At 43.7% G+C, this 23,573-nt stretch overlaps 4 protein-coding genes across 4 annotated transcripts; 3 read left to right on the top strand and 1 right to left on the bottom strand.

Moving 5' to 3' along the window:
* Positions 1-2,278: 2,278 nt before the first annotated feature.
* On the top strand, positions 2,279-4,698 carry LOC117852467 (pentatricopeptide repeat-containing protein At2g03380, mitochondrial). The gene has a single exon (XM_072293036.1). The coding sequence runs from the start codon at positions 2,426-2,428 to the stop codon at positions 4,223-4,225; it is 1,800 nt and encodes a 599-aa protein (XP_072149137.1). The 5' UTR covers positions 2,279-2,425; the 3' UTR covers positions 4,226-4,698.
* A 1,703-nt stretch (positions 4,699-6,401) lies between these two features.
* LOC117852980 (pentatricopeptide repeat-containing protein At4g30700) lies at positions 6,402-8,994 on the bottom strand. The gene has a single exon (XM_034735310.2). The coding sequence runs from the start codon at positions 8,968-8,970 to the stop codon at positions 6,601-6,603; it is 2,370 nt and encodes a 789-aa protein (XP_034591201.1). The 5' UTR covers positions 8,971-8,994; the 3' UTR covers positions 6,402-6,600.
* Positions 8,995-11,800: 2,806 nt separating this feature from the next.
* Positions 11,801-16,169, top strand: LOC117853171 (probable phospholipid hydroperoxide glutathione peroxidase). The gene is made up of 6 exons (XM_034735543.2): positions 11,801-12,154; positions 12,966-13,042; positions 13,139-13,200; positions 13,812-13,930; positions 14,208-14,375; positions 15,912-16,169. The coding sequence occupies exons 1-6, from the start codon at positions 11,918-11,920 to the stop codon at positions 15,939-15,941; spliced, it is 693 nt and encodes a 230-aa protein (XP_034591434.1). The 5' UTR covers positions 11,801-11,917; the 3' UTR covers positions 15,942-16,169.
* Positions 16,170-16,312: 143 nt separating this feature from the next.
* LOC117853170 (uncharacterized) lies at positions 16,313-20,383 on the top strand. The gene is made up of 2 exons (XM_034735540.2): positions 16,313-19,648; positions 19,741-20,383. The coding sequence occupies exons 1-2, from the start codon at positions 17,101-17,103 to the stop codon at positions 20,163-20,165; spliced, it is 2,973 nt and encodes a 990-aa protein (XP_034591431.1). The 5' UTR covers positions 16,313-17,100; the 3' UTR covers positions 20,166-20,383.
* Positions 20,384-23,573: the final 3,190 nt, after the last annotated feature.

The following is a 23,573-nucleotide window of genomic DNA, read 5'->3' as shown; positions in this document are numbered from 1 at the left end:
TGTTACACACCATATCTTTTTATTTTCCAGAACCATCGAACGGGCATCTAACAAGAACAATTCATAAAGCCAAATAACGAGCAAGTGCTCCTTTGGCATGCTTGGCACAGTTAGTTATGCGTGCGTTAGTGCGTATTCAGCTAATTTTATTCTATTTCCGATTTGATGGAGTTTTCGCAATTAAGATAGCTTTCGGTCCAAGAAAATAAGAGAATCATGGCCTGAAGCCCCCCCACAGGCCACAGGCAAGCACTTGGTGGATTGACATCTGGCAAGGGTGGATGGTTAGCCGTACAGAAGGTGAGGATATGATTATTGCCGCAAAATGTGCAAACTAAACATAGTTGCACCGAAAGCAAATATGCTCGTTATCCTACCACACATCTAAAGACCTACTTCTATTTAAGTGGAGTGATCCATAGATGATGGGCACAGGTATACGGTGAATTGAAGCTCAACGTAGCCAGTTAGCCACATAGGTCACGACCGGGGCTAAAGCCCTAAAAGCTGTGGTAGGATCCACATTAAGCCACAATGCTCAACGTACGCTAAGTAGAAAAACTACCTTCCTTCCTCAACAAAAATCTCGGTTGCACTAAAGAGGTTTTAGTCCCGGGTTTAAATTTCATAATCTGTGGAGACACCTTTAGCCCCTGTTGGTAACACCAACTAGGACTAAAGGTGATCCTTTAGTCTCCGTTGGTGTTACAAATCCGGACTAAATCCTCCGAGGGTTTTAGTCCCGGTTGGTAACAAAAGGGTCCTCCACGAGTTACTACAAAAGGATTGCATCCCCTACTCGATCAGATGTACTGTGTAGGTGAGATGGTAAGGAAACTACACGTGAGGCTTGAGGTCGTGGGTTTCAATCCCACGCACCGCGCACGCGCATATTTCGCGTGAAAAAACCTTTTAGTCTCGCTTGGTGTCTTTAGTCCTGAGTTTTTCACCCAGGACTAAAGATGGGGACCCTTTAGTCCCAATTAATTAGTTCGGTTGGAAAAATCGAGATATATGAGCTTTCCTAACCGGAACTAATACTCGTTTTTCTACCGGTGCTACCTAATCATTTCATCTCACTTGGCCTTTGAAACTGTGAAACTATCAAACTAACCCATACCCAAGTTGCAAATAGAAATGATTAACTACCTAAACAATGTAGGTGCTTATATTAGTTGAATAGCCACTTCGTCAAAGGTGGGTTCAGTGCTCTGGTTTGAGCGAGTAGTGGTGTTCTGTTTGTTCTAGTTAATTGTACGAGTCGTTTTAAGAGGAGTGTAGAGCTATCCTAGCTTAGTTTGCAGGATTTTCCTTTCTTATCCTTCTTAAAAAGAATTAAATAGATTTACACTTAATTAAAAGGACATCATAATAATTTCTCACTATTTTAGTACTTGATTCCACCAAATTGGTACTTCTCTTGAAGTACTTCATGGTACTTCCTTTATTTTATTCAATTTATTTTATTCAATTTCGCCGGATGGATGGTTCTCATTTTTTTTTCAAGCACTCTAAAATTTCCCAAGTGTTTTGAGTCCGGTTTTCCCACTTGAAAACTAGGCCAACATTTTCTTCTTCTAACAAAACAAGTGTTTGTCTTTGACCTTTAATAAACTACTTGAACTGCCTTTAAAATTCTCAAAACTTTTAACTGCAGGTGGTTCTAAATTCAACTACTCTACATATTTCATCTTAAAAACTAATTGTGTAATGAGAAAAAAAACATTTTCCTTGGGACTTGAAATTTGTTTTCTATTTCTCATTGTACGCCCATCATTTGTACTGAAAATGTTTAGCGTGACTGAAGATAGAATTGCCTACACTAGATAAAAATCTGAATTTTAATGACTATTTGTATGATGTATTGTCCACAAAATTTTTTATATATGATGTCTTGATGGTTGAGAGGAAAGATGTGCAATATCTTCATGACTGTGTAAATTTGGCCCAATGATGAACATTTTTTTACACAAATCGCCCAATGGAGGGGGCAACAGAGGTATGTTATTGTCAAATTTGCAAAGAGGAGCCTATTTGTAATATTAATAAAAAAAATAAAAAAATCTCCCTGTGGGCGTCTGAGCGTCTGGGCCTGAGAGAACCCCGCAGATGGGCCAAACAGATTAGCGTCTGAATGATCTGCTAAACAGGTGGGCCAAAACGCAGAAAGGCAACCCAACCCACGCGCCGTTTCGTCTCCGCCGCCGCCACCCGCCGGCGCGCGCACTCCGCCGACAACCTGGCGCGCGCGGTCTCCCCCGGCGACCTCCTCCGTCTCCTTCCCTCATGCGGCACCCTCCCCTCCCTGCGCGCCCTCCACGCCCGCCTCCTCACCCACACCCAGGGCCTCCTCCTTGGCAGCCTCCGCGCAAGCACCAAGCTGCTCAGCTGCTACGCAGCGCTGGGCGACCTCGCCTCCGCGCGGATGGTGTTCGACGGGACCCCCCGCCCGGACGCTTACTCCTACGGGGTCATGCTGCGATGCCTCGTCGACGCGGGGCGCCACGCGGACGCTGTCGCGCTGCACCAGGATATGCGGCGGCGGTGCCCCTGCCCCGAGGCGCAGGACGACTTCGTGCTGTCGCTCGCGCTCAAGGCCTGCGTCAGGTCCGCTGAGTACGGGTACGGCAGGCGGCTGCACTGCGACGCCGTCAAGGCCGGCGGCGCGGACGGCTTCGTGATGAACAGCTTGGTTGACATGTACGCGAAAGCCGGGGACTTGGAGTGCGCCCGCAAAATGTTCGAGAGAATTCCTGACTGGAATGTGGTGTCCTGGACCTCGATGCTAAGCGGGTGCGTCCAGAATGGTTTTGCTGCAGATGGACTGTTTCTGTTCAATGAGATGAGGCGCGAAAGTATGCAGCCGAGTGAGTACACGATGGCTAGCGCTCTTGCTGCTTGCGCTGCACTCAGGAGTTTGCACCAAGGGAGGTGGATCCATGGATCAGTGATCAAACATGGTTTAATTTATAACTCTTTCATCAGTGCAGCCTTGTTGGATATGTATGTTAAGTGCGGGGAGGTAGAGGATGCTCGGCGCATGTTTGATGAGCTCAGCTATCTTGACATTGTTCTTTGGACCACGATGATTGTGGGGTACACACAGAATGGGAACCCTCTTGATGCATTACAGTTGTTTCTTGACAAGAAATTTGCAAGCATTGTTCCAAATTCAGTTACCATGGCAACTGTTCTTTCAGCTTCTGCTCAGTTACGTGACTTGTCTCTGGGAAGGTCGATTCATGGGATAGCTGTCAGGTTAGGTGTGGTTGATTATGATGTGGTGGTGAATGCATTAGTTGACATGTATGCAAAGTGTCAAGCAGTGTCAGAGGCCAACAGGATATTTGGAAGAATTTTGAACAAGGATGTTGTCACGTGGAATTCGATGATTGCTGGCTATGCTGAGAATAATATGGGCGATGATGCTCTAATGCTATTTAAACAGATGAGGCTGCAGGGCGCTTCACCTGATGCCACCTCTGTGGTGAATGCTCTGTCAGCTTCTGTTTGTCTGGGTGACCTACTTATGGGTAAATCATTCCATAGTTATGCTGTTAAACATGCGTTTCTCTCCAATGTTTATGTCAACACTGCCCTATTGAACCTGTACAGCAAATGTGCTGATCTCCCATCAGCTCGTAGGGTGTTCGATGAGATGAATGACCGTAATTCTGTTACTTGGTGTGCTATGATCGGCGGTTATGGAATGCAAGGAGATTCTGCTGGTTCTATTGATCTATTCAATGAAATGCTGAAAGATGGTGTGCATCCAAATGATGTAGCATTCACAAGCATCCTATCTACTTGCAGCCATACTGGGATGGTTACTGCAGGGAAGAAGTATTTTGATAGTATGGCACAACATTTCAAAATCACACCTTCCATGAAACATTATGCTTGCATGGTTGATGTGCTAGCCCGTGCAGGAAATCTTGAGCAAGCACTGGAATTCATAGATAAGATGCCAATGCAAGCAGATGTTAGTGTTTGGGGAGCTTTTCTCCATGGATGTGGGCTCCATTCAAGGTTACAGTTTGGAGAAGAAGCTATCAAGAGAATGATGGTGCTTCATCCTGAAAGACCAGATTTGTATGTGCTGATATCAAACTTGTATACCTCATATGGGATGTGGGAAAAATCTCTAGCTATCCGAAGATGGATGCAGGAAAAAGGACTAGTCAAATTACCTGGGTGCAGCTCTGTAGGTCCTGAAAATGGATGACTGAAAGATGCTTTCAGAACTAAGAACAGGAAATGCCACTAGTTGTTATCTTTCTATGCTTGTTGACACCTATAATTAACATCATGTGGCAGTGGCAGCAGAAAGTTCAGAATAATCTAATGTGCTGATATGTTAGGTTGTGTCAGTTAAAAGTGAAAGCAATCTATGAAGCAGAGAAAGATCAAGACACTAAATTGTGACACACTGACACTATCTCTGGAAAGATATGCGCCAACATAGCTATTTTAGGTGATGGAATGAGCCAACAATCGATTAATAAATAATGGCGGATTAGTGGTATCCGATTGCAAAAAGTATGTGCATCCAAACAACTTGAATGGCGAAAACCTATTATAGTTAGAAATAAGAGATATTATGTTATACCATAATAAAAGAAATGATTCTGATGTGAGATGAGACAATTTCTGATTCTGATGAAACAACCATCTTTTATGCAATTTCATGATTCTTAACTGAGAGTTCACAACATTCCATTGTGATTTTTTTTCTTATCCATCTTCTTTTTGACTTTATCGTATACTTGTACATATACATTTTTTTTTCTCATGGCAGAGATAATCTTGTAAAGTACACATAAATTCATTTAGGATCCGAACGGGAAATACTAGTTTGGCTCATTATTGCCGCGACAATGGCCTACTTCTTCACATCTACCGGGCAATGCATGCAGTTATTGATAGACAGAAAAATCATGGCAAAGCAGCGTGAATTCAGAATAAGCATCATCGCATTAATCAGAATCTTAAAAAGCCACTTAGTGATCGGTCCGCTAGTTCACGCAAATCCGAAGAAGTTATCACGGACGAGCCACATGCAGGGAAACTTGCACGTGTGGTTCTGGCCGGGCTTTCCTTCGGTATCTAATAACCTTGCTTCTGCTCGCCGCTGGCGCACCTCTCCTAACTATTGCCCATTTATTCTGGAATCATTTTTTTAGGAGGGACAATTTTACATATTTCTGCCAAATCCTTGATCTCGCAATCCGTACCAAGGAGCGTGCTGTATAACACCTTCAAGCATTCACATCTCATCCCGCCCACCACACGAATAAAGGATAAGCTCGACTGTCCTGCATCACCATTCATCATCTTATCGGTATACAGGAACACGGTGACAAGACAGCAGCCGCCCATCGCTATCTCTCTCCCCGCGCGAAAGCAAGGCCTCCAGTTTGTGAAACTTTATTAATCGGATAACTGGGAAACCTGACTGGCATGTTTTTTCAAGTTTCAGGGATAAGAGGTTCATTCTTTTAGCATGACTCCTGAGAGGCTGAGACAATACATGTAACAGTTTTTTAAGGGCTTCCAGTTGCCATAACATTTCAGTCTTCACTTGGCAAGATTGTTTATATATTGAAGGCGTGGTGAATTAGACTCTGCTGGACTCTGTTTATCTGGTGCTGGACAAACACAATTCACAAGGCAACAGCCATTGACACTAAAAAGATTGGTGTTCTATGTGCAAGGAAGCTGTGCACATTTGAGCTCATGAAGAACCTCTAGTGACCCCGCAGAGAACAAAAATGCCCTAGTTATATATTGTATGGCATCTAGGTTCTAGAAGCAAGCAGCTAGGCACACTGTAATTAGGTAGGAACAAATGAGCTACGAATGTTGTTGAAAGTAATTTCTCTTGTCAACTCGACAAGGTACTTAAATGTTTCTTTTGTTCATATTGTTATGAGGTGATAGTACTTTCATATTGCTATTGGGTGATATTGCTTCAAGACTACTCTGTGCAGCATGACCTGACGTTTGTCTGACCAAGTTATGTAATTCTCTGGCTGATGGCAGTACGGAGTATGCATATTTTGGCCCAGAAGAGGCATCCATCAGCTGAAGTCAAGAAGTAGAAGAACCAGAGTGCAATTGAGCATAAAGTACATAACCAATGCTGAGATATTGTACACCTTTCAACACTTTAGGAATAAAAACCAACCCCCATTAACTTTACATTAGAAAAATGGTGAAGCAATAATATTTTGTTACCAGAAAAACAAGTGTTATAGTTTGCCTTTGGCTGCTGACAGTTCTGGATACTCTATGCACTCCTTTTACCTGTTGGCAATTCATTCAATTTACAATATACTACACGTTCTTGTTTCAGCACTAATTTTTTTTAACAACATGGCAGCACTGATGTTTGATAATAATTCAGTATAACTTTGTATGAATTATTGAGATTGTTCCTTGGGTTAGCAAATATCAGCCTTGCTGGGAAAGGCTGAAATCAATTGCGCTAGTTATTGATCAGAACAGCAGCTTCCACCAGCTAAAACATTGACGCCCTGTTCTTAAAAGAATTTAAAAAAATCTCAATTATTTGATAGAGACCCCTTCACTCCAAACAAATCACCAGTAATCACCACAGGAGCAAACACCATCTCTGAAATGGTGAAACCTTGAGGCGTCCCTAACCACAATCAGCCTCTGTGTCACCTTGGATATGAACTTGGTAGCATTATGGCAATCTAGGCACACCCTAAGGTTCTTAATGATCCTGATCTCTGTCCCTGGCTCTGTACTGAGGAGCCCAAAGGCGATGGCCAATTTCTCACTATGCACCTTCACCATGTGCTCCTTCTCTTCCTCCTCGACGTCATACAATGCTGCCTCTGTCACAGGTTGATACCCAGCTTCGATCATCTTGGCAGTTAGTATCTCCAAGTATGAGTAGATTACCTCTGACTGTGGATGCACACGATCACCAGCCATGAAGACATGTGGTTTGTCGCCTATCTCAATGAGAGTACACCCTGGTGTTTTCACCAGCTTCCTGCTCTTAGCCTCTTGCCTCACTAGAGCTGCTTCAGAGTAACGCTTCTTGGACGTGTACAGGTTAGAGAGGAGCACATAGTAGCCTGCATTCTCTGGATCTAGTTCGAACAACTTCTGGGATGCCAATTTTGCGAGGTCGCTATCCTTATGTACCATACAAGCACCAAGCAGCGCTCCCCACACGCCAGGTCCAATGGCGCTCTTGGGGAATTCAGAAATGAGTTCAAAAGCTTCCTTCAACTTTCCTGCCCGGCCAAGGAGATCCACCATACATGTGCAATGCTCGATACCTGGAGTGATCCTGTACTCATTAGTCATTACACGGAAGACTGTCCGCCCTTCGTCAACCAGTCCTCCATGGCTGCACGCATAGAGGACTGACAGGAAGGTGGAGCTTGTCGGAAGAATGTGTGCACTGAGCATGGTCTTGTAGAGCTTCAAAGCTTCAGCACCTTGGCCATGGAGGCCATATCCAGATATCATTGCATTCCAGGAGACCACGTTCTTGTTATCCATTCTATCAAAGATGCTCCGAGCTTCAGCAATACTTCCACATTTTGCATACATGTCAATAAGCGCTGTCATGACATAGACATTGAGCTCAAGGTTCTCCTTGGCAATGATCTTGTGAACCCACTTTCCCAGAGACAAAGCTCCAAGCTGTGCACAGGCAGATAAAGTGCTCGAAATGGTGATGGGATTAGGCTGCACATTAAGTGCCTGCATTTGCTGGAAAAGTGCAACTGCCATCTCCGTCAAGCCATTCTGGGCATACCCAGATATCATTGCATTCCATGACTCCATGGTCTTCTCTGGCATTGCATCAAACATGCTCCTAGCAGATTCCATATCGTTTAACCTACAGTACGAAGTGGTCAGTGCTGTCGACACCAGGGCATCTGCATCCAACCTGGCCTTGACAACAAACCCATGCAAGCACCGAGCAAGCAGCTCATGCCCAAATGGACTGTACACTGGAATCACCGCCACCAAGGTGCTTGAATTTGGTCTCCAGCCTGAGGCTGCCAACTCTTTGAACAGCTCTGTCGATGATTCAACCATGCCGTTGACCGAGTAGCCAGAAATCAAAGCATTGTAGGCAACCAAATCCGGGTGTTCCATCCTATCAAAGAGAAACCGTGCGCAGACCATATCCCCACACTTGGCATACAGCGACATCAGCCCGGTCACAACATGCTCATGCTCTGCCAACCCACACTTCACCCCATATCCATGGACACACCTCCCCATTGCCATATCTGCCACCTCCGCGGCCGCCCTTAGGACAGATGCAAGGGTGGTCGAGTCAGGCCGCACCCTCCCTGCCTCCACCATCCGCACGAACGCCTCCAGAGCCTCCGAACCAGACAGCCCAGCTAGTAGCGTGTTCCACAAGATCGTGTCCGGCGCCGGCACCTCGTCAAACACCTTGCGGGCGTCGACCCCTCTCGACAGCTTGAAGTAGAGCTTGGCTAAAGCAGACGCCACGAACGTGTCCGCCGCGTACCCCGCGGCCACGGAGAGCGCGTGAAGCGCGCGTGCGGCGGCGGCGGCGGCGTCGCTGCCACGGGAGGAGCAGGAGGAGGAGAGCGACGTGGCGGCGAAGGCGAAGGAGAAGGAGTCCGGGCACGGGAAGAGGAGGTGCGGGCGGAGGGACGGGAGGGAGCGGAGGAGCGCGTTGCGGAGGAACCGGTCGGGGCGGGGGAAGGCGCGGAAGAGGCGGAGCAGGTGGGCGGGGGGCGCGCGGAGCGAGGCGTAGCGGAGGAGCAGCGCGGTGGCCGGGGCCGGGTCGTGCGCGTAGTGGCCGGACGCGAGCGAGACGGCGAGGAGCTGGTCGAGGTGGCGGGGCGTGGAGGAGAGCGAGATGAGACGGAGGTACGAGCGCCGGAGGGCGCCGCCGGGGTCGCCGGCGGGCGTGGGCAGGACGAGGCGGGGAGGAGGCATGCCGTGCCGTCGTGCGGCGGCGAGGCGCGGACGGGATGGCCCGTAGCTCCTTCAAACAGGCCCGAAATGTGGGCTTACATTTTAGAGGGGTTCGCCTAAGTTTTTAGGCCTGGCCCATTTGTCCAGATTTACGGTGGATCTTATTGATGCAGCCCACTAGCCCAGCCTCTGTACACCACAGGCCATTTTCTCTGGACCTGAGAAAATGGGGAGGGAAAAGGAGATAATCCGATGGCGACTGAGAAAATCCCGTTCCCATGGACCAGCCAGAAACGCCGCGAACCGACTGGCACCACCACCTGCCTCCGTGGCCGTCCACGGCCGTGAACGAGCGACGCCGTACGCTGCAACGAAGCGGATAAAGATTCTGACAATTGCCTGGTCCAGCTTCCAGCTTGCCAGTCCCGCGTTGAAAAAGACCAACACCCCACGTTCGGCGTACAAACATTTCACGTGTCCACGAGGCTATCACCACTTCACCGGCCGGAGGTGGTTATTTCCGTCCACCCCCTTCATGGTGGGAATGACTGGGTGCCACACTCAATTACTTCATGCAAATTAATATGACAAGATCTACGTTTGAGCTCCATGTCAAAAGCCGAACTTTCGAACTATAACCTCGCGTCCGAACTTTAAAGGTTTGTCAAAATTGATTATAATTTGTTGAAAATCACAGAGTACGACAATAAACTACTTCTCGCAGATTGGTATAATTAGATCTATTTTGGGAAATTAAGTTTATTAGAGATGACTTAGTATGGAAATAAATTACTTCAAATTAGTATATCAAGATCAATGTGTCAAAGTGTGTTAGATTATTTTGTCTAACCATTATTAGTTCGCTATCTCGAATAACCCAATGATTTTTTTATCAACCCAAACCCAATGCCCCCAACCTTTTTTATGGGGGTTTTGCATAGCTAGAAATAGGGATAGACTTGGTCTAAAAATCAAGTTGAGCCCTATGATTATAGGACTATAGAGCAATTTGAAGCTTTTGAAAAGAACAAACTCAAAGCCCTTTTAAAGCAAAAAATAAAAAAAGTGTGAACAGGAGCATGTGTCCCCAATGGGCCTACCTGGATGGGTTGTTAGACTCTTTCTTTTTATACTTTATGTCCTTATCTTACTTTCCTCCCTAAGATGAGACCCATCACATAAAAGGGTGCAGTTGTTAGCAAGCACGATCTCATTTGTGGTACCAACTTGTGAAAATCCTAGCCCAATTAGAGCAAGCCCAATGCAGGTACTACTTCATGGTAGTCTCAACAAAAAGCAGTATCCCACATAGATCTAGATGAACTCGGGTTACCGGACGCTCAACGCAAGCCAACGCTCCCATTATATCCTACCACCACTATCTTTCTCCCAGTTACTTTTTTGGTCTTATCTGCGTCCAAGCCATTGTTACTTTTGCATGTAATTCTGACAGACTGTGAAGCTACCATTTCTCTTCCTCTCTCATCCATGTGGCATCCGAGCCTACATGGCTCTGCGAGGCCACCGGCCAACTGGAGCGTTGGGCTTGGCCTAAAGGATGAAATTGAGCTCACGAGTAACCCATACGAGGGGCATGTCATGTGTGGGAAGGATAAGGATAGTGTCGCCCACTAGTTGAGGGTGCACTTCACCAACATATAAATCCAATTGCCAAATGCATTCCACCCTCGGATTAACCCTTTTATGTGAAGCGAGGACGAAAGCGTAACCAGGGTTGGTGCGAGTGCGTGTTTTACTCGGTGTGCGAGTATGATTGAGGCACATTTGGGACTGGGGCGTTATAGAAGTCGCAGCATTGGGAGCTAGAGGTTTTGTGTCACACTGGAACCACTTATCAGATGTGACTGAGTTGCTAGCTAGCCAATGCCTACCTCCACTGCCCCAGCACAAGGAAAGTGGCGTGCCAATACCTAAGGTCTTAGAAACCAACAACTTGTATAAAAAAATAAGTATTATGTTTATTTTATTAAGCCAAAAAAAATTAGGGGAGGATCCCTGCCTAAGCTTGTTGATCAAAACTATAAATGTACATGTACATTGATTAGTTGAAAAACCTAGCCATAGTTGCAACCCTCTCGTGCTGGAGATAAGAGAATTGCATTAGAGTTGGATTTCACTGTTCAATCCTTGATCTTCCATAGAATTGAGTGGACCACATATTTAGAGATGTAACTGAGGACTACATGTGTTTGAACCAAATCTATTATTAGGATCAGCATCTTCAATACAGATGCTCCTACTGATTCATATTTTAGAAAATCCACTTCAATTGTGAGCAAGTAAATTTCATTATGTCGGTATGGGCAATGCTACCTCCATGTGTCTTGGCAACTTGCTAACACCAAAGAGATCCCTAATATAGGTTGTTAAATCGACTTGATGCTTGTTGCACTTAGAAGATTTGGTTATGGTCACACGATTCAATTTTTTTCATTTACCTTATAACAAACATAATGTCCTATTTCTAGGTAATAGCTTTCATGCCGTATTTGGCACATAATGACTTCTCTTCTATTAGTTTCGACCAACAAAATATGATATCTCAAGAAAAGTAGGTGAATAGTATTTGGAAATAATTTTATAATTGAACTAAAACAACATTTATCTTATATTGATAATTTACATAAATTTTCAAATATTGATAGCTAAAGTTTTAAAATTTGATGGACAGAAATCCCATGTATTTTCAACCAGAAGGGATTCGGAATAAGTGAAGGGCATATGCGCAAAAGTTTGCCGCGTAGCCCGTCCTTAACCAGAATCGCCGTGAGCCAATCCGCCTCCGCCAGCAGCACCAACCCCCTCCACCCCCCGCAGTCTTATTCGCCACCACACCACCCCTCTGGGCTGTGGCCCTGTTCCAGACTTCCAGGCTTTCCAGCGTTCCCACTCCCCATCTCCCTCCCTCAGCGCTCGCCACGCGCCGCACCAACGCCGCGCGCGCCACATGGCTCCCGCCGCGTTCACTAGCCTCCTCCCCGCCGCCGCCTCCGCCTCCGCCGCGGCGTCGCGGCTCCCCTCTGCCGCCGGAGCGGCAGCCTCCTTCGTGCGGCTCCCGCACCACCCGACGGGCTGGGCTGGGCCCTCCGTCGCTGCGGCGCCGCGGACGGCGCGCAGGCGGGCGCCCGGCGTCGCCTACGCCACCGCCGCAACCGAGAAGAGCATCTACGACTACACCGTCAAGGTGAGACCCGGTTTCTTCTGTTGAGATTTTCGCTCGCCGTGGCCCCCGCAATTACGGCGATAGCTTATGCTGTAGTGGATGCGTTACGTGTGACTTGCGGCATGCCTGTAATAATTGTTTGAGCGGTGGTAATGGAAGGGCGCGTCACACGTGGAATCCATCAGAATTTCGGACGGTTTTTGTCTCGTTTCTCGTTGGTATTGTGGTGGTTTGCGTTGGGGTAGGTGGGGGGAGTTGCAACCATAGATTCATTGGTGTATTAAGTGTTTTGTGGTGCTGTCGGTTACATTTGAAATTGACTGAATCAGCCGTCATGTGAATGCTATTGAAGATTTGTTTTCGAAATCAAATGGGTACTATGACTATGTTAGCTATCAGTATCACTGTATCAGGGTTACAGCGTCAGAAACTAAGCTTTAAACATTATTTTTAGGATGCAATAAATTTTTGTAGTCCTCCACTTGTTGGATCATCTAACCAGCTATGCGCTTTTGATGGCAGAAAATAGCAGGGTTTTTAGTTGCAGAAAAATCAAAATTGCACATGCAGTACATGTTCAGGCAGGATAACAGAGGAAGCAAGTAAAATAAAGAGTGTATTATGAGAAATTGTTTGGGGTACCATTTGTTTAGTGGTGAAACCTGAAATCTGTGAATTTTATGTTTCCCGGGGCTTTCCTTCCACAAGTTTTAATTTGTTGCCGTCTTACATATGGATATATGAAGGAATAACTGTGCCATAAGAAGATCAAATATGCATGCGTGTTTTGAGCTCTCGTACCTGAAAGAATTCTTCATTGTTATTTGTTCAGGACATTGATGGAAAAGATGTTCCTCTTAAAAAGTTCAAGAATAAGGTCTTGCTGATTGTTAACGTTGCTTCTCAATGGTAATTTCATTTAAAAGTCTTTCCAACCACATAGTATGGTAATATATTTAGTACCCTTTTGCATTTATTAACTTGGCATTTATCTGTGAATCTCAGTGGGTTAACAACAGCAAACTACACTGAACTATCTCACATCTATGAGAAGTACAAGACTCAAGGTACTATATTTTACATTGCCTTGAATATTTATTAGTTCAGGAAATCTACTTTTTTTTCCAATTGAAAGAGCCACTGCAGATTACGTTAAGTCATCGTACCCTTTCAATAGTATTTTTATCCTAATTATATTATATAACCACAAAATCAAGGACAGCAGTTTAACTCAAACATATTTTGATGTTTCTTTATTTTTGACAATTTATGTGACCTTTCAATTGTTATTATATTAGTGACCTTTACATTTATCGCATATGTCTAGTACTCTTGTTCTAGTAGATCATCTCAATGATTTGCTGATTGCCCTGATTTCTTGTGGAATGGGCATATGTCTAGGAGGTTACGGTTTCTATAACTATTCCCAATAATTCTCGAGTTACCATAAGTGAGTAGTTCTTGCTTAATATATCTGCCCACAGCCATTCCAAATGTTGTCACTGTGAAGAGATCCTATCCTACTCAACATTTAGTTCATAAAGTCAACTTATGATGTGCATTCTCCTCATAAATGCATGAAAAGGAACTGTTGATGTTAACACTGAACCTTGACTTCTTGGGTCAATAGTAGACTTGACATCCTACATTGTTTTTTAATACTTTATTTGACATGTAGGGTTTGAGATTCTTGCATTTCCATGCAATCAATTTGGCGCACAAGAACCTGGATCGAATTCTCAGATAAAGCAGTTTGCATGTACAAGATTTAAAGCTGAATTTCCTATTTTTGACAAGGTATGGTGATTGCAGGCTACTCAGTAATATGTTTCATAGTTTATCTCGCTTAATACCGGTGTGTGTGTGTGTGTGTGTGTGTGTGTGTGTGTGTGTGTGTGGTGCTCTTGTACTCGAGAAGGGTCTATCCGGACTCGTGTACTCTTTTTCTACCTTAATGAAATGACACGCAGCTCTCCTGCATAGTTCGAGAAAAAAATCTCGCTTAATACCGGCCGACTTTACAACAAAAGATCAATGGATAATGTATCTTTTGCTCTTCTCTCTATAATGTCAGGTTGATGTCAATGGACCTAATACAGCCCCCATCTATAAATTTCTGAAGTCCAGTGCTGGAGGATTTTTGGGCGATCTAGTCAAGTGGAATTTTGAGAAGTTCTTAGTGGACAAGAATGGCAAAGTTGTGGAGAGATATCCACCTACAACTTCACCGTTCCAGATTGAGGTGTGTGAATTACATCTGTAATTTACTCCAAAATGCTCTATTTATATTCAGCTGATTTTAAGACTTGTGTTACTCAAAGTCAACTTTTTTCTTTTTCCATATGGCTATAAGGGCTGATGTGCACTTCATTAAATATGCCTATGCAGTGCTATCAATCATTTCTTTCGCTATTAAGTAGTGAATTTGTGAACATGTCATGTGTCAACACTTTAGAAAGTGCAAGCTTGTACTGCATACTTTCAGTCACAAGAGAGCACCATATTGTTGAGGCTTTTCCCCTTGCCATCTGATCACCACATGATGAACATGAATGCACCAAAAAAGGCAGATAGTTGCATTTAGAACATACTAAAAGACATGGGAGCAAGAGGATGTATCATAGTATCAAGATCTAATAAACATTTGTAAGAATCAATAAAACTAAGAATTAAATCAATTTTTCCTTGATTAATATATTTAGCTGATTTTTACATACAAAATTTGAAATGAAAGATACAAAGAAACTAACAACTTGTGGACCCCAATAATAGTTCATGTGTATCTTGTTTAGGGACGGTGACCTAGGCAACCATTTTGCAGAGTGTCATTTAACATGTTTTGTTTGTAAAGATATCTTAATGACCATCTTGTGGAGTGACATTTTTCAATATTCTTACTAAAACGTTTTGACCTCTGCTTTCTTTTTTCCTCTTATGCAAATCTTCCGGTGGAAGTTACACCTTTAGCACATAAAGTAATCGATTGATAGGCAACTATAGTGCTTGGGGCACCCACCTGAAACTAACCTTGTCATATCGGGCTTCAATTGTTAACTCCTTGGTCCTACAACAGAGGGCTCTATATGGAGCTTCCAGTTGGCTCTAGTATGTCACATAATAGCACCTGGCAGTGCTGACAGAGTGCATGGGCCCAGGAAAAGACTTCGTCAATGGCAGTTGCTCATGACAACACATGAGTCAGTCATGCGCAAGCAGTCCTGAGCTTGCCAACAGTGATATTTTTCCTCCACTGCTGGCCTTAGGATTGTTTGGTTAAGAACTTTAGGTTCACTGGAGTGGAGGCGCTTAACTGACGGTCTGGTGCTCGCTTTGTCAAAAGAACCTTACAGTACTGGCTTTGGTATAAAATATTCTCAAGTTGCAGTAATGGATCAGTTTTTGACTCTAATCGTGTTTTGTGCTCTCATTTAAAGTGGAAAGCCAGATCCCATCAGTTCTAGTTCCATTTATCTTACCATTGATTTGAGTCGCTGTTTTGCTTTCAACCTGTTCTTTTTATCACATTGCAGTGCATTAAGACAGCTTTGCTATACACACTCATTGCCTTTGAAATCTTTCCATCAGTTCAATTTAAAAATGCCCACTTTGTATTTCATCGGGTTGCACGTTCGCTAGTCCCCTTGTAGTTATGCTTTCTTAGCCCACTTGCTTAAGAAAGAACCCAAACCTTTTCTGCCGACCTCCCTGCAGTTTTCTGCTTGCATTATTCTGCCATTCCATGTTGCTCACAGCATCGTTGCTATGAATTTTCTTGCAGAAGGACATCCAGAAACTCATTGCGGCATAAGTACTTCCAAGTCTTCCAGTTGAGTATCTGTACATAGGCCTTGTCTTAAAGCTAGAGTTTCATGTGATTATATTTTTTCGCAATGTAATTCTTTCTTGTAAAATAACTCACTTATTATTATCTACACGTGCAATAGATGTAACATGAGACTATATTAGTCTTCAGACTGTCAAACCTGTAGTTCATCCATGCATAAAGGAGCAGTAGCACCCTGAATCCTTCGATTCACCTGTAGCTCCATGAAGTTGCCTTATGGTGTGCTGTACCTTGCCCTGATGGAGTCGTCTGGTGCTGTCTGCGCGCGTGCGAGCGGCATTGCTTGTTTATGTCGCTATGCTGCATGCTGGGTTTAGCCAGTGAGCAAAACCCAATGTGGATCTCCCTCAGTTAATTAATGGATGTTTGACCATTATCTGGCCTAATCCATGACATAATCTCCGAGGGGATCCGACAGGGCCCTCCATCATGATCTACCCCACACTGGCTGACGCTTTCACTGAGTTACTTGATGGCGTTAGCATGAAGGTGATACGTCATGATCGTAGTGATCAAGTAACTGCAAAGTTTTGTTTAGATTTGAGTGTATTTCATCGGAAAGTTTTTGTATCTTAACTAAGAAATATATGTAAAATACCAGTTTGTATCCAAACACTTCCCTAGGGGTAATACTCGGTGGAGATATCTACGGGTATTGTTTGAAAATGTGAAATTGTTCTAGGTCCCGTGGGAGGAGGCCCTAACACGTGTAATGTGCCTGTCTCCAGTTAGTGGTCAGGATAGAAAACAAGTCTGGGTGTGATGTCAACGGGATCTCACCAGTATCACCAGTAGTAGGCCATGATATCAGGCTTTTGCAGTGTTCACTAATCACCATGACAGTTCAGCATTACATTACAATTCCTACCACAGCCAGAGTCAAAATTTGGCGGCCAAAAAAAAGCATAGACCCTTCAGTCAATGCCTTCCATGACCCACTCCCCCTGCTTATCCTTTCATCCCCTATTTAAACCACCATCTACCCATAGCTTAGCCTTTCATCAGTCATCAATCCCACAAGCTAAGGTAGGGATCTCCACATCTAGAGGTGTGTTCCTACAATTCATAGCAAAGATGGCCCCTTACTGGTATTAGCTCTCCAAACCTCCTCATAATCCCCACAATGCCTAGATTCCTCGCCCTAATTACCATTGCCGTTGCCGTTGTCAGCTCCAGCCATGCCTCCGTGGTGGATTCGCAAGCCAGTGATCGCACTGCGTTGCTCTCCTTCAAGTCCTGCGTCTGGGGCAACCTCTCTGATTGGGGCTTCCCCAAAACGTGCAATTGGACTGGTGTTACATGTGACTCAAGAGGGCGCGTGATTTACCTTCTTCTCTCTAACTCCAACCTCACTGGCATCATCTCCCCAGCAATCGGCAACCTCTCCGCGCTTGTGAGGCTTGACCTCCAGAGCAACCAACTCTCTGGTAGCATCCCACCAGAGCTCGGCATGTTGTCCCAGCTCGCGGAACTGAACCTTAACATCAACTTACTCGACGGGGTAATCCCAGAAGCGCTAGGTCTTCTGAGAAGCTTAACCTACCTCTCCCTGTATGGCAGCAACCTCACTGGTAGCATCCCCGAAGCTATCTGCAACTGCTCTTCCTTAACCTACATTGACCTGAGAACCAACTCCCTCACTGGTGAGATCCCTTTCTCTACACGATGTCGGCTGCCGTACCTAAAGAAGATCATCCTCTTCGAAAATAAGCTCGTCGGCGTCATCCCCTCATCAATTTCGAATTTTACTCGACTTGACTGGGTGCTTTTGCAGAACAATTTCCTTGGTGGTCAACTGCCATCCCAAATGTTCAACATGATGCCATCCCTCAAGTACCTCTACCTGTCTAACAACAATTTCTCAAGTGATGACGGGAACACTAACCTTGAGCCTTTTCTTGCTTCTCTAGTGAACTGCACCAGCTTACAAGAGCTTGGAGTGGACTCAAACGGCATTGGAGGCAAGATCCCGCCGATCATTGGCAATTTGTCATCAACCAATCTCTCCAAGCTTTATTTGAATGACAACGAAATCACCGGCACAATTCCTCATGCCATCGGAAACCTTCCTTCACTGACAGATTTATGCCTGGACAACAACATGTTGGAAGGCCCAATCCCCTTAGAGATATTCCAGCCAGGTTGGCTCACACAGTTAGTCCTGGCAAATAACCAGATCAACGGTGAAATACCCAAATCCATCAGCTTAGCTCAGCACTTAAGTATCATGGACATATCTTATAATGGTCTTCAAGGCACAATACCAGAGACTTTGTCCAACCTCACTAAGTTGGGGTACCTTGTTCTTGACCATAACCAGCTCTCGGGTACCATACCACCTGGCCTCAGCTGCAGCATGATCTTGGACCTTTCTTACAACAAACTTACTGGTCAAATTCCTGATGGTGTAGCTGGGCTTAGTAGCCTCCAAATCTATCTTAATCTCTCTAACAATCTCTTAGAGGGCCCCATACCATTGGAATTTGGCAATATGGACAAGATCCAGGCTCTTGACTTGTCGGCGAACAAGCTCTCGGCGGCAATACCAGCGCAGATCAAGGGCTGTGCTGAGGTTGAGTATGTCAATCTCTCCAGAAACTTTCTGCAAGGCGCCCTTCCTTCTTCCATTGGCGCTCTGCCAACAAGCCTCCATGTCCTTGACGTTTCTTTCAATAGGCTTACTGGTATGATTCCTCAGTCTTTGCAAGCATCACCAGTGCTCCAGTTTGCCAACTTCTCATACAATAACTTCACCGGTGAGGTGTCCAGTGAAGGAGCATTTGCAAACCTCACTGATGACTCATTTCTCGGCAATCCTGACCTATGTGGGTCTATTCTCGGCTTGGCGCCATGCAGTGGAAAACATGGGCACTTCCTGTACATAGCCATCATTGTCGTCGTCGCCATTGCTGCCGGTTTATTGGCCATGGTGTGCGTTGTTGATCACGACCTATTGAAGACTCGTTTGAGGTTGACAGCCCCATCCATTCAACTATCACATTTCCCGACAGGACAGGGCAATGCCACGGGCAAAAGGAGGAGTGATGAACATCCAAGGATCTCATATCGTCAGCTTGTCGACGCGACCGATGGCTTTTCAGAAGTGAATTTGATTGGGAAAGGAGGATACGGGCATGTCTACAGGGGTGTCCTCCATGGCGGGACAGTGATCGCCATCAAAGTCCTGCACCAGGACCACGCTGGCGAGGTGATCGCCGGCAGCTTCGAGAGGGAATGCCGGGTGCTCAGGAGCATCCGGCACCGGAACCTCATCCGGGTGATCACCGCGTGCAGTACGCCAGACTTCAAGGCCGTGGTGCTCCCGTTCATGCCGAACGGCAGCCTCGATAGCCTCATCCACGGGCCTCCCTGTGGCGGCAAGCCGGAGGGGCCACGCCAGCTGGACCTGGACCTGCTGCTCGGCATCGCCAGTAACGTCGCCGAGGGCATGGCGTACCTGCACCACCACGCCCCCGTCAAGGTCGTGCACTGCGACCTCAAGCCGAGCAACGTCCTCCTCGACGGCGACATGACCGCCATCGTCTCCGATTTCGGCATCTCGAAACTGGTGATCACGGGCGCCAGAGATCCAGAGGTGGGCGAGGCGTCGACGTCCGTATGCAACTCCATCACTCGGCTGTTACAAGGCTCTGTTGGCTACATTGCGCCCGGTACATGAGCAACACACATGACACATGCGTCACTTGCTCACTCACTCGCTAGCTCATCTCTCTGAGCATCTGGCTTTGAAATTTCGATGCAGAGTATGGATTGGGAGGCCGCCCTTCTACGCAAGGCGACGTGTACAGCTTCGGGGTGATGCTCCTGGAGATGATCTCCGGGAAGAGGCCGACGGACGTGATCTCCGAGGAGGGGCACGGCCTGCACGACTGGGCCAAGAAACGCTGCCTGCAGCACGACGTGGACGCCGTCGCTGAGCGTTGGCTGCCTCGTGATCCGCCGTCTGTGCTGCCATTTGGCCCGCCCAGGTGCGAGATGGAGGTCATCGTCGTCATGGTCATGGAGCTGCTTGAGCTCGGCGTTGCGTGCTCGCAGCTCGTGCCGTCCATGAGGCCAACCATGGATGACATGGCGCACGAGATCGCTTGCCTTAGGGATGGTACGTGGAGAAAGTACAGGGCAACAGGTCTGAAGGCCATTGACCAGACTAAGTCCAAGAAATATTAGTAGACTGGTGTGATTCACTACTTCAGTTTCTACGCAAAATGGTTGATCAAAATACTATAAGGTGTGATTACTGATTAGAATGTGTGCATAATACCAGACATGGTATACACTCATCCTTGTATTGCTGACTTGTGGTTGGTGGCCAATATGATGTTTGTATGCAAATTATTTCGTCCGCATAGCTTCTTTCTTAAAATTTTCTTCGCCGGATTGCGGTATATATTTTATTCGGTGACGCTTTATGTATATATATTGAAATGCAAAATCACTCAATATAGAGCGATGCTTAGGTTTAAATGTTAACATATAGTATGTGCGATTTGTGCCGACTCTGCACTTTAATGGAGTACTAGGCACTTGTTCGACTAACAACAAAAGTTAGGCGAATCTATTACTATGCAGCGTTCACGACTTTACAAAAACGCAAACATAAATAAACTAGCATCGGTACATAATGAAGAAGTTCTTTATTTTGACTTTGTTCTCTTTAGAAACATGCATACAATGTTATAGACTTGAGCATTTTGTGATCCATAAAACTCAGTTATCTTTTTATTTTGAGAAAACAATATGTTAAAAGGCAAAATTTCTTTAGTATATATTGAAAACTTCTTGTTGACCCAACCTGATTAGAAATTTAGAAATGACTTCTCTTCTATTAGGTCGGAATCCTTGAATCTCACATTCAAAATCTCAATAAAAAGAAAAAATGTCAAAATTGTCCACAAACCCATATGGTAACTACGAACATGATAGATGTCACAAGATTCATGTGCTGCAACGTTCACATCGGTTAGTGTTTTAGTTATTGGCTCCCAAATGCTAGTGCACCACTATAGAAGACAAAATGTTGCCTTAATTACTCAACAAGTCCTATTAATTTATTAGTAGGATAATTTTTATTTTGTGGTAGTGTATTGTTACAATACAAAAGTATGTTTAAGAAATCATGCAAGTGTGGATCGAAAACCTAAATTTTTTTAACCAATTTACTAGGGCATAAAATATCTAATTACATGAAAAGTAAAGGAGAGGTTGTTCAAATAAAGAACTCGGCTTATTCCTTCTTAGGCTTCGGCTTAAGCTAGGTTGTATGAGGTTCATGAAGGAGTATATATTTTTTAAGGAGAAATAATCTATTGAAACTTGAGTGCTTAATAAAAAGTTAAGTAATCATAAAAAAAAGTTGGAATGTGAGCAACTCATATCTGATCATGAAAGTCTATGGAAAAGTACATTAAGTTAGTATATGATTCAAGTCACGCCCACATATGACATTAAGTTATAGTATAAGGTGTTTCTATCTTTTTTTAGATTTATTTTAGGAGTTAACGATGTTATTCTTTCATTGGTACGTGATTGTGACATGATAGTGAAACGCCTATGGTGACTTCGCCAATCTGAATATCTGTCGGCTCAGGCTCACAGAGTTACTCATAGGGGTATGTTGCGTACGTGTATCCATAGGGGTGAGTGTGCGTGCATGTATGCAAGCGTTTGTGATAGTACCATGTTTCACAAAAAAATATTCCATTTTCATTAATATTTATTCATTAAGTGTAAGAATTGTTCCATGTTTATAATTATTTGTTCCATGTTTACACCGGCTTGTTCTTTTTTTTGTTCCATGAATAATTCTTCCTTCTATACATATAAATTTTTCCACATTCACTCATATTTGTAACAATTGTGCGTATCAATTGCTCCACGTTCACGATTATTTGTTCCATGTTCAAACATAACTATTCTTTGTTCCTTGAATATTTATTATGGTTGTTCTTATTGTGCGTATAAATTGTTCCTCTTTCATTGAGATTTGTTCCTGCAACATTCCACCTTTATGATTATTGTCTCACTATTAATATTTGTTCCATTGTGCATTCGTGATTATTCATTCCATGTTTACACATACTTGTTCTTCGTTACATGTATAATTATTCCGCGTGCGTATAAATTTTTTCACTTTCACTAATATTTGTTCAAACTCATTTGTACACAAATTTATGTCATTGATCTTAGAGCCAGGCTATTTTTCCAACTTTCTACAAGCAAATGCAACAAAGAAAAAGTCTGAATTGATAGATTTTTCTTCTAGGTCATGTAAGATTTCGTTAACATATTATATTCGTTATTTAAATGTTTTTTAAAGAATAAATATTTCACGATATTCTAATTATTCCATGTCATAGTGTTGGTAGTGTCAAAACATATTTAGGGTCAAAATTTAGAAACTTTGAATTTCCAACTTATTTTGATGTATATTTTCTTATTAGCAATGTTATTGTTAGCAGTCCATATATTCATATGAAGTTCAATCCAATTTTTATTTTTATATAAAGTAACCGAACATTGGAAGTTAGATAAAAAATAATCTGAGCAAACTATTAAAGAATTAGTAAAAAAACCAATAGAAGCCACTTTAGAAACCAACCCAATAGAATAAGTCCATCGTGCGGGTGAGATAAAAGAGTGTGCATCAACTATTTCCTTGACGACTATGTGGTAGCAACTTGCACGCATAGACTTCGAACAATTTTACAAATAATCCTCTAATGTAAAGTTTATTTCAATGCAAAGAAGAGAAAATTCGAGATTCTTGTTATTTCTTTAAAACCTACCTTGAAACAGCTCCTTAGCGACCCCTCAGACCAACCCCACCCCTAGCTCTATCCTCGTTAGTTTGTCCCATTTTTATTAATACAAATATAGGTCATTACAACATTTTGTTAAAAACTTCCCAAAGGCTCAATATTTTGATTCATAATCAACATAAAACTAACTTATATTTTTGATAACCTAAATCATTCCACTATTTATCTTTTTTTCAATTTACTAGGTCATAATGAATGGTAGAGTGATGACTTTCTTAAATTTATAAAATTTTCTAAGTCTATTAGTACACCTAATTGAAGGGAGAAATGATCTTAGCAACCTTATCGTTAAATCGATGGATGGCATATGTTTTTAGTATTCAGAACTATAGTGATATTCATGTTCAGTATCATACTACAAATGATGTTCATTGGTCATTGCATAAATCATATATTGTCACAGCTTGTATACACAAAATAAGAGGCTATGTCCACTTCCTTTTTATCTTAAAGTATAATTGCATAATTTTAGAATGCACCTTAACTATACCATAGCTTTACAAAAACGCATTTTAACACTGCCTTGTGGCAAGATCCTAAGTGAGTTGTAATAATTAAAGTAATATATCATTAAAAATAAAAGGAAAATATATGTGTAATTTTGCTATTCAAAAGATATAAGAGATTTACTTTCCAATGTTTGTTTAGATTTATTTCATATATTTGGTAATTATTTGAGACTTTTAATTCAGATGAAAGATTCAAAATCTAACAAATGTCGCTATGACATATTGGCAATTCAATATTTGTATTCTAA

The sequence above is a fragment of the Setaria viridis genome, chromosome 4 (assembly GCF_005286985.2).
Source record: "Setaria viridis chromosome 4, Setaria_viridis_v4.0, whole genome shotgun sequence".
NCBI lineage: Eukaryota > Viridiplantae > Streptophyta > Magnoliopsida > Poales > Poaceae > Setaria > Setaria viridis.
The sequence above is the reverse complement of the archived record's forward strand: the minus strand, read 5'-3'. Positions and strand labels throughout refer to the sequence as shown.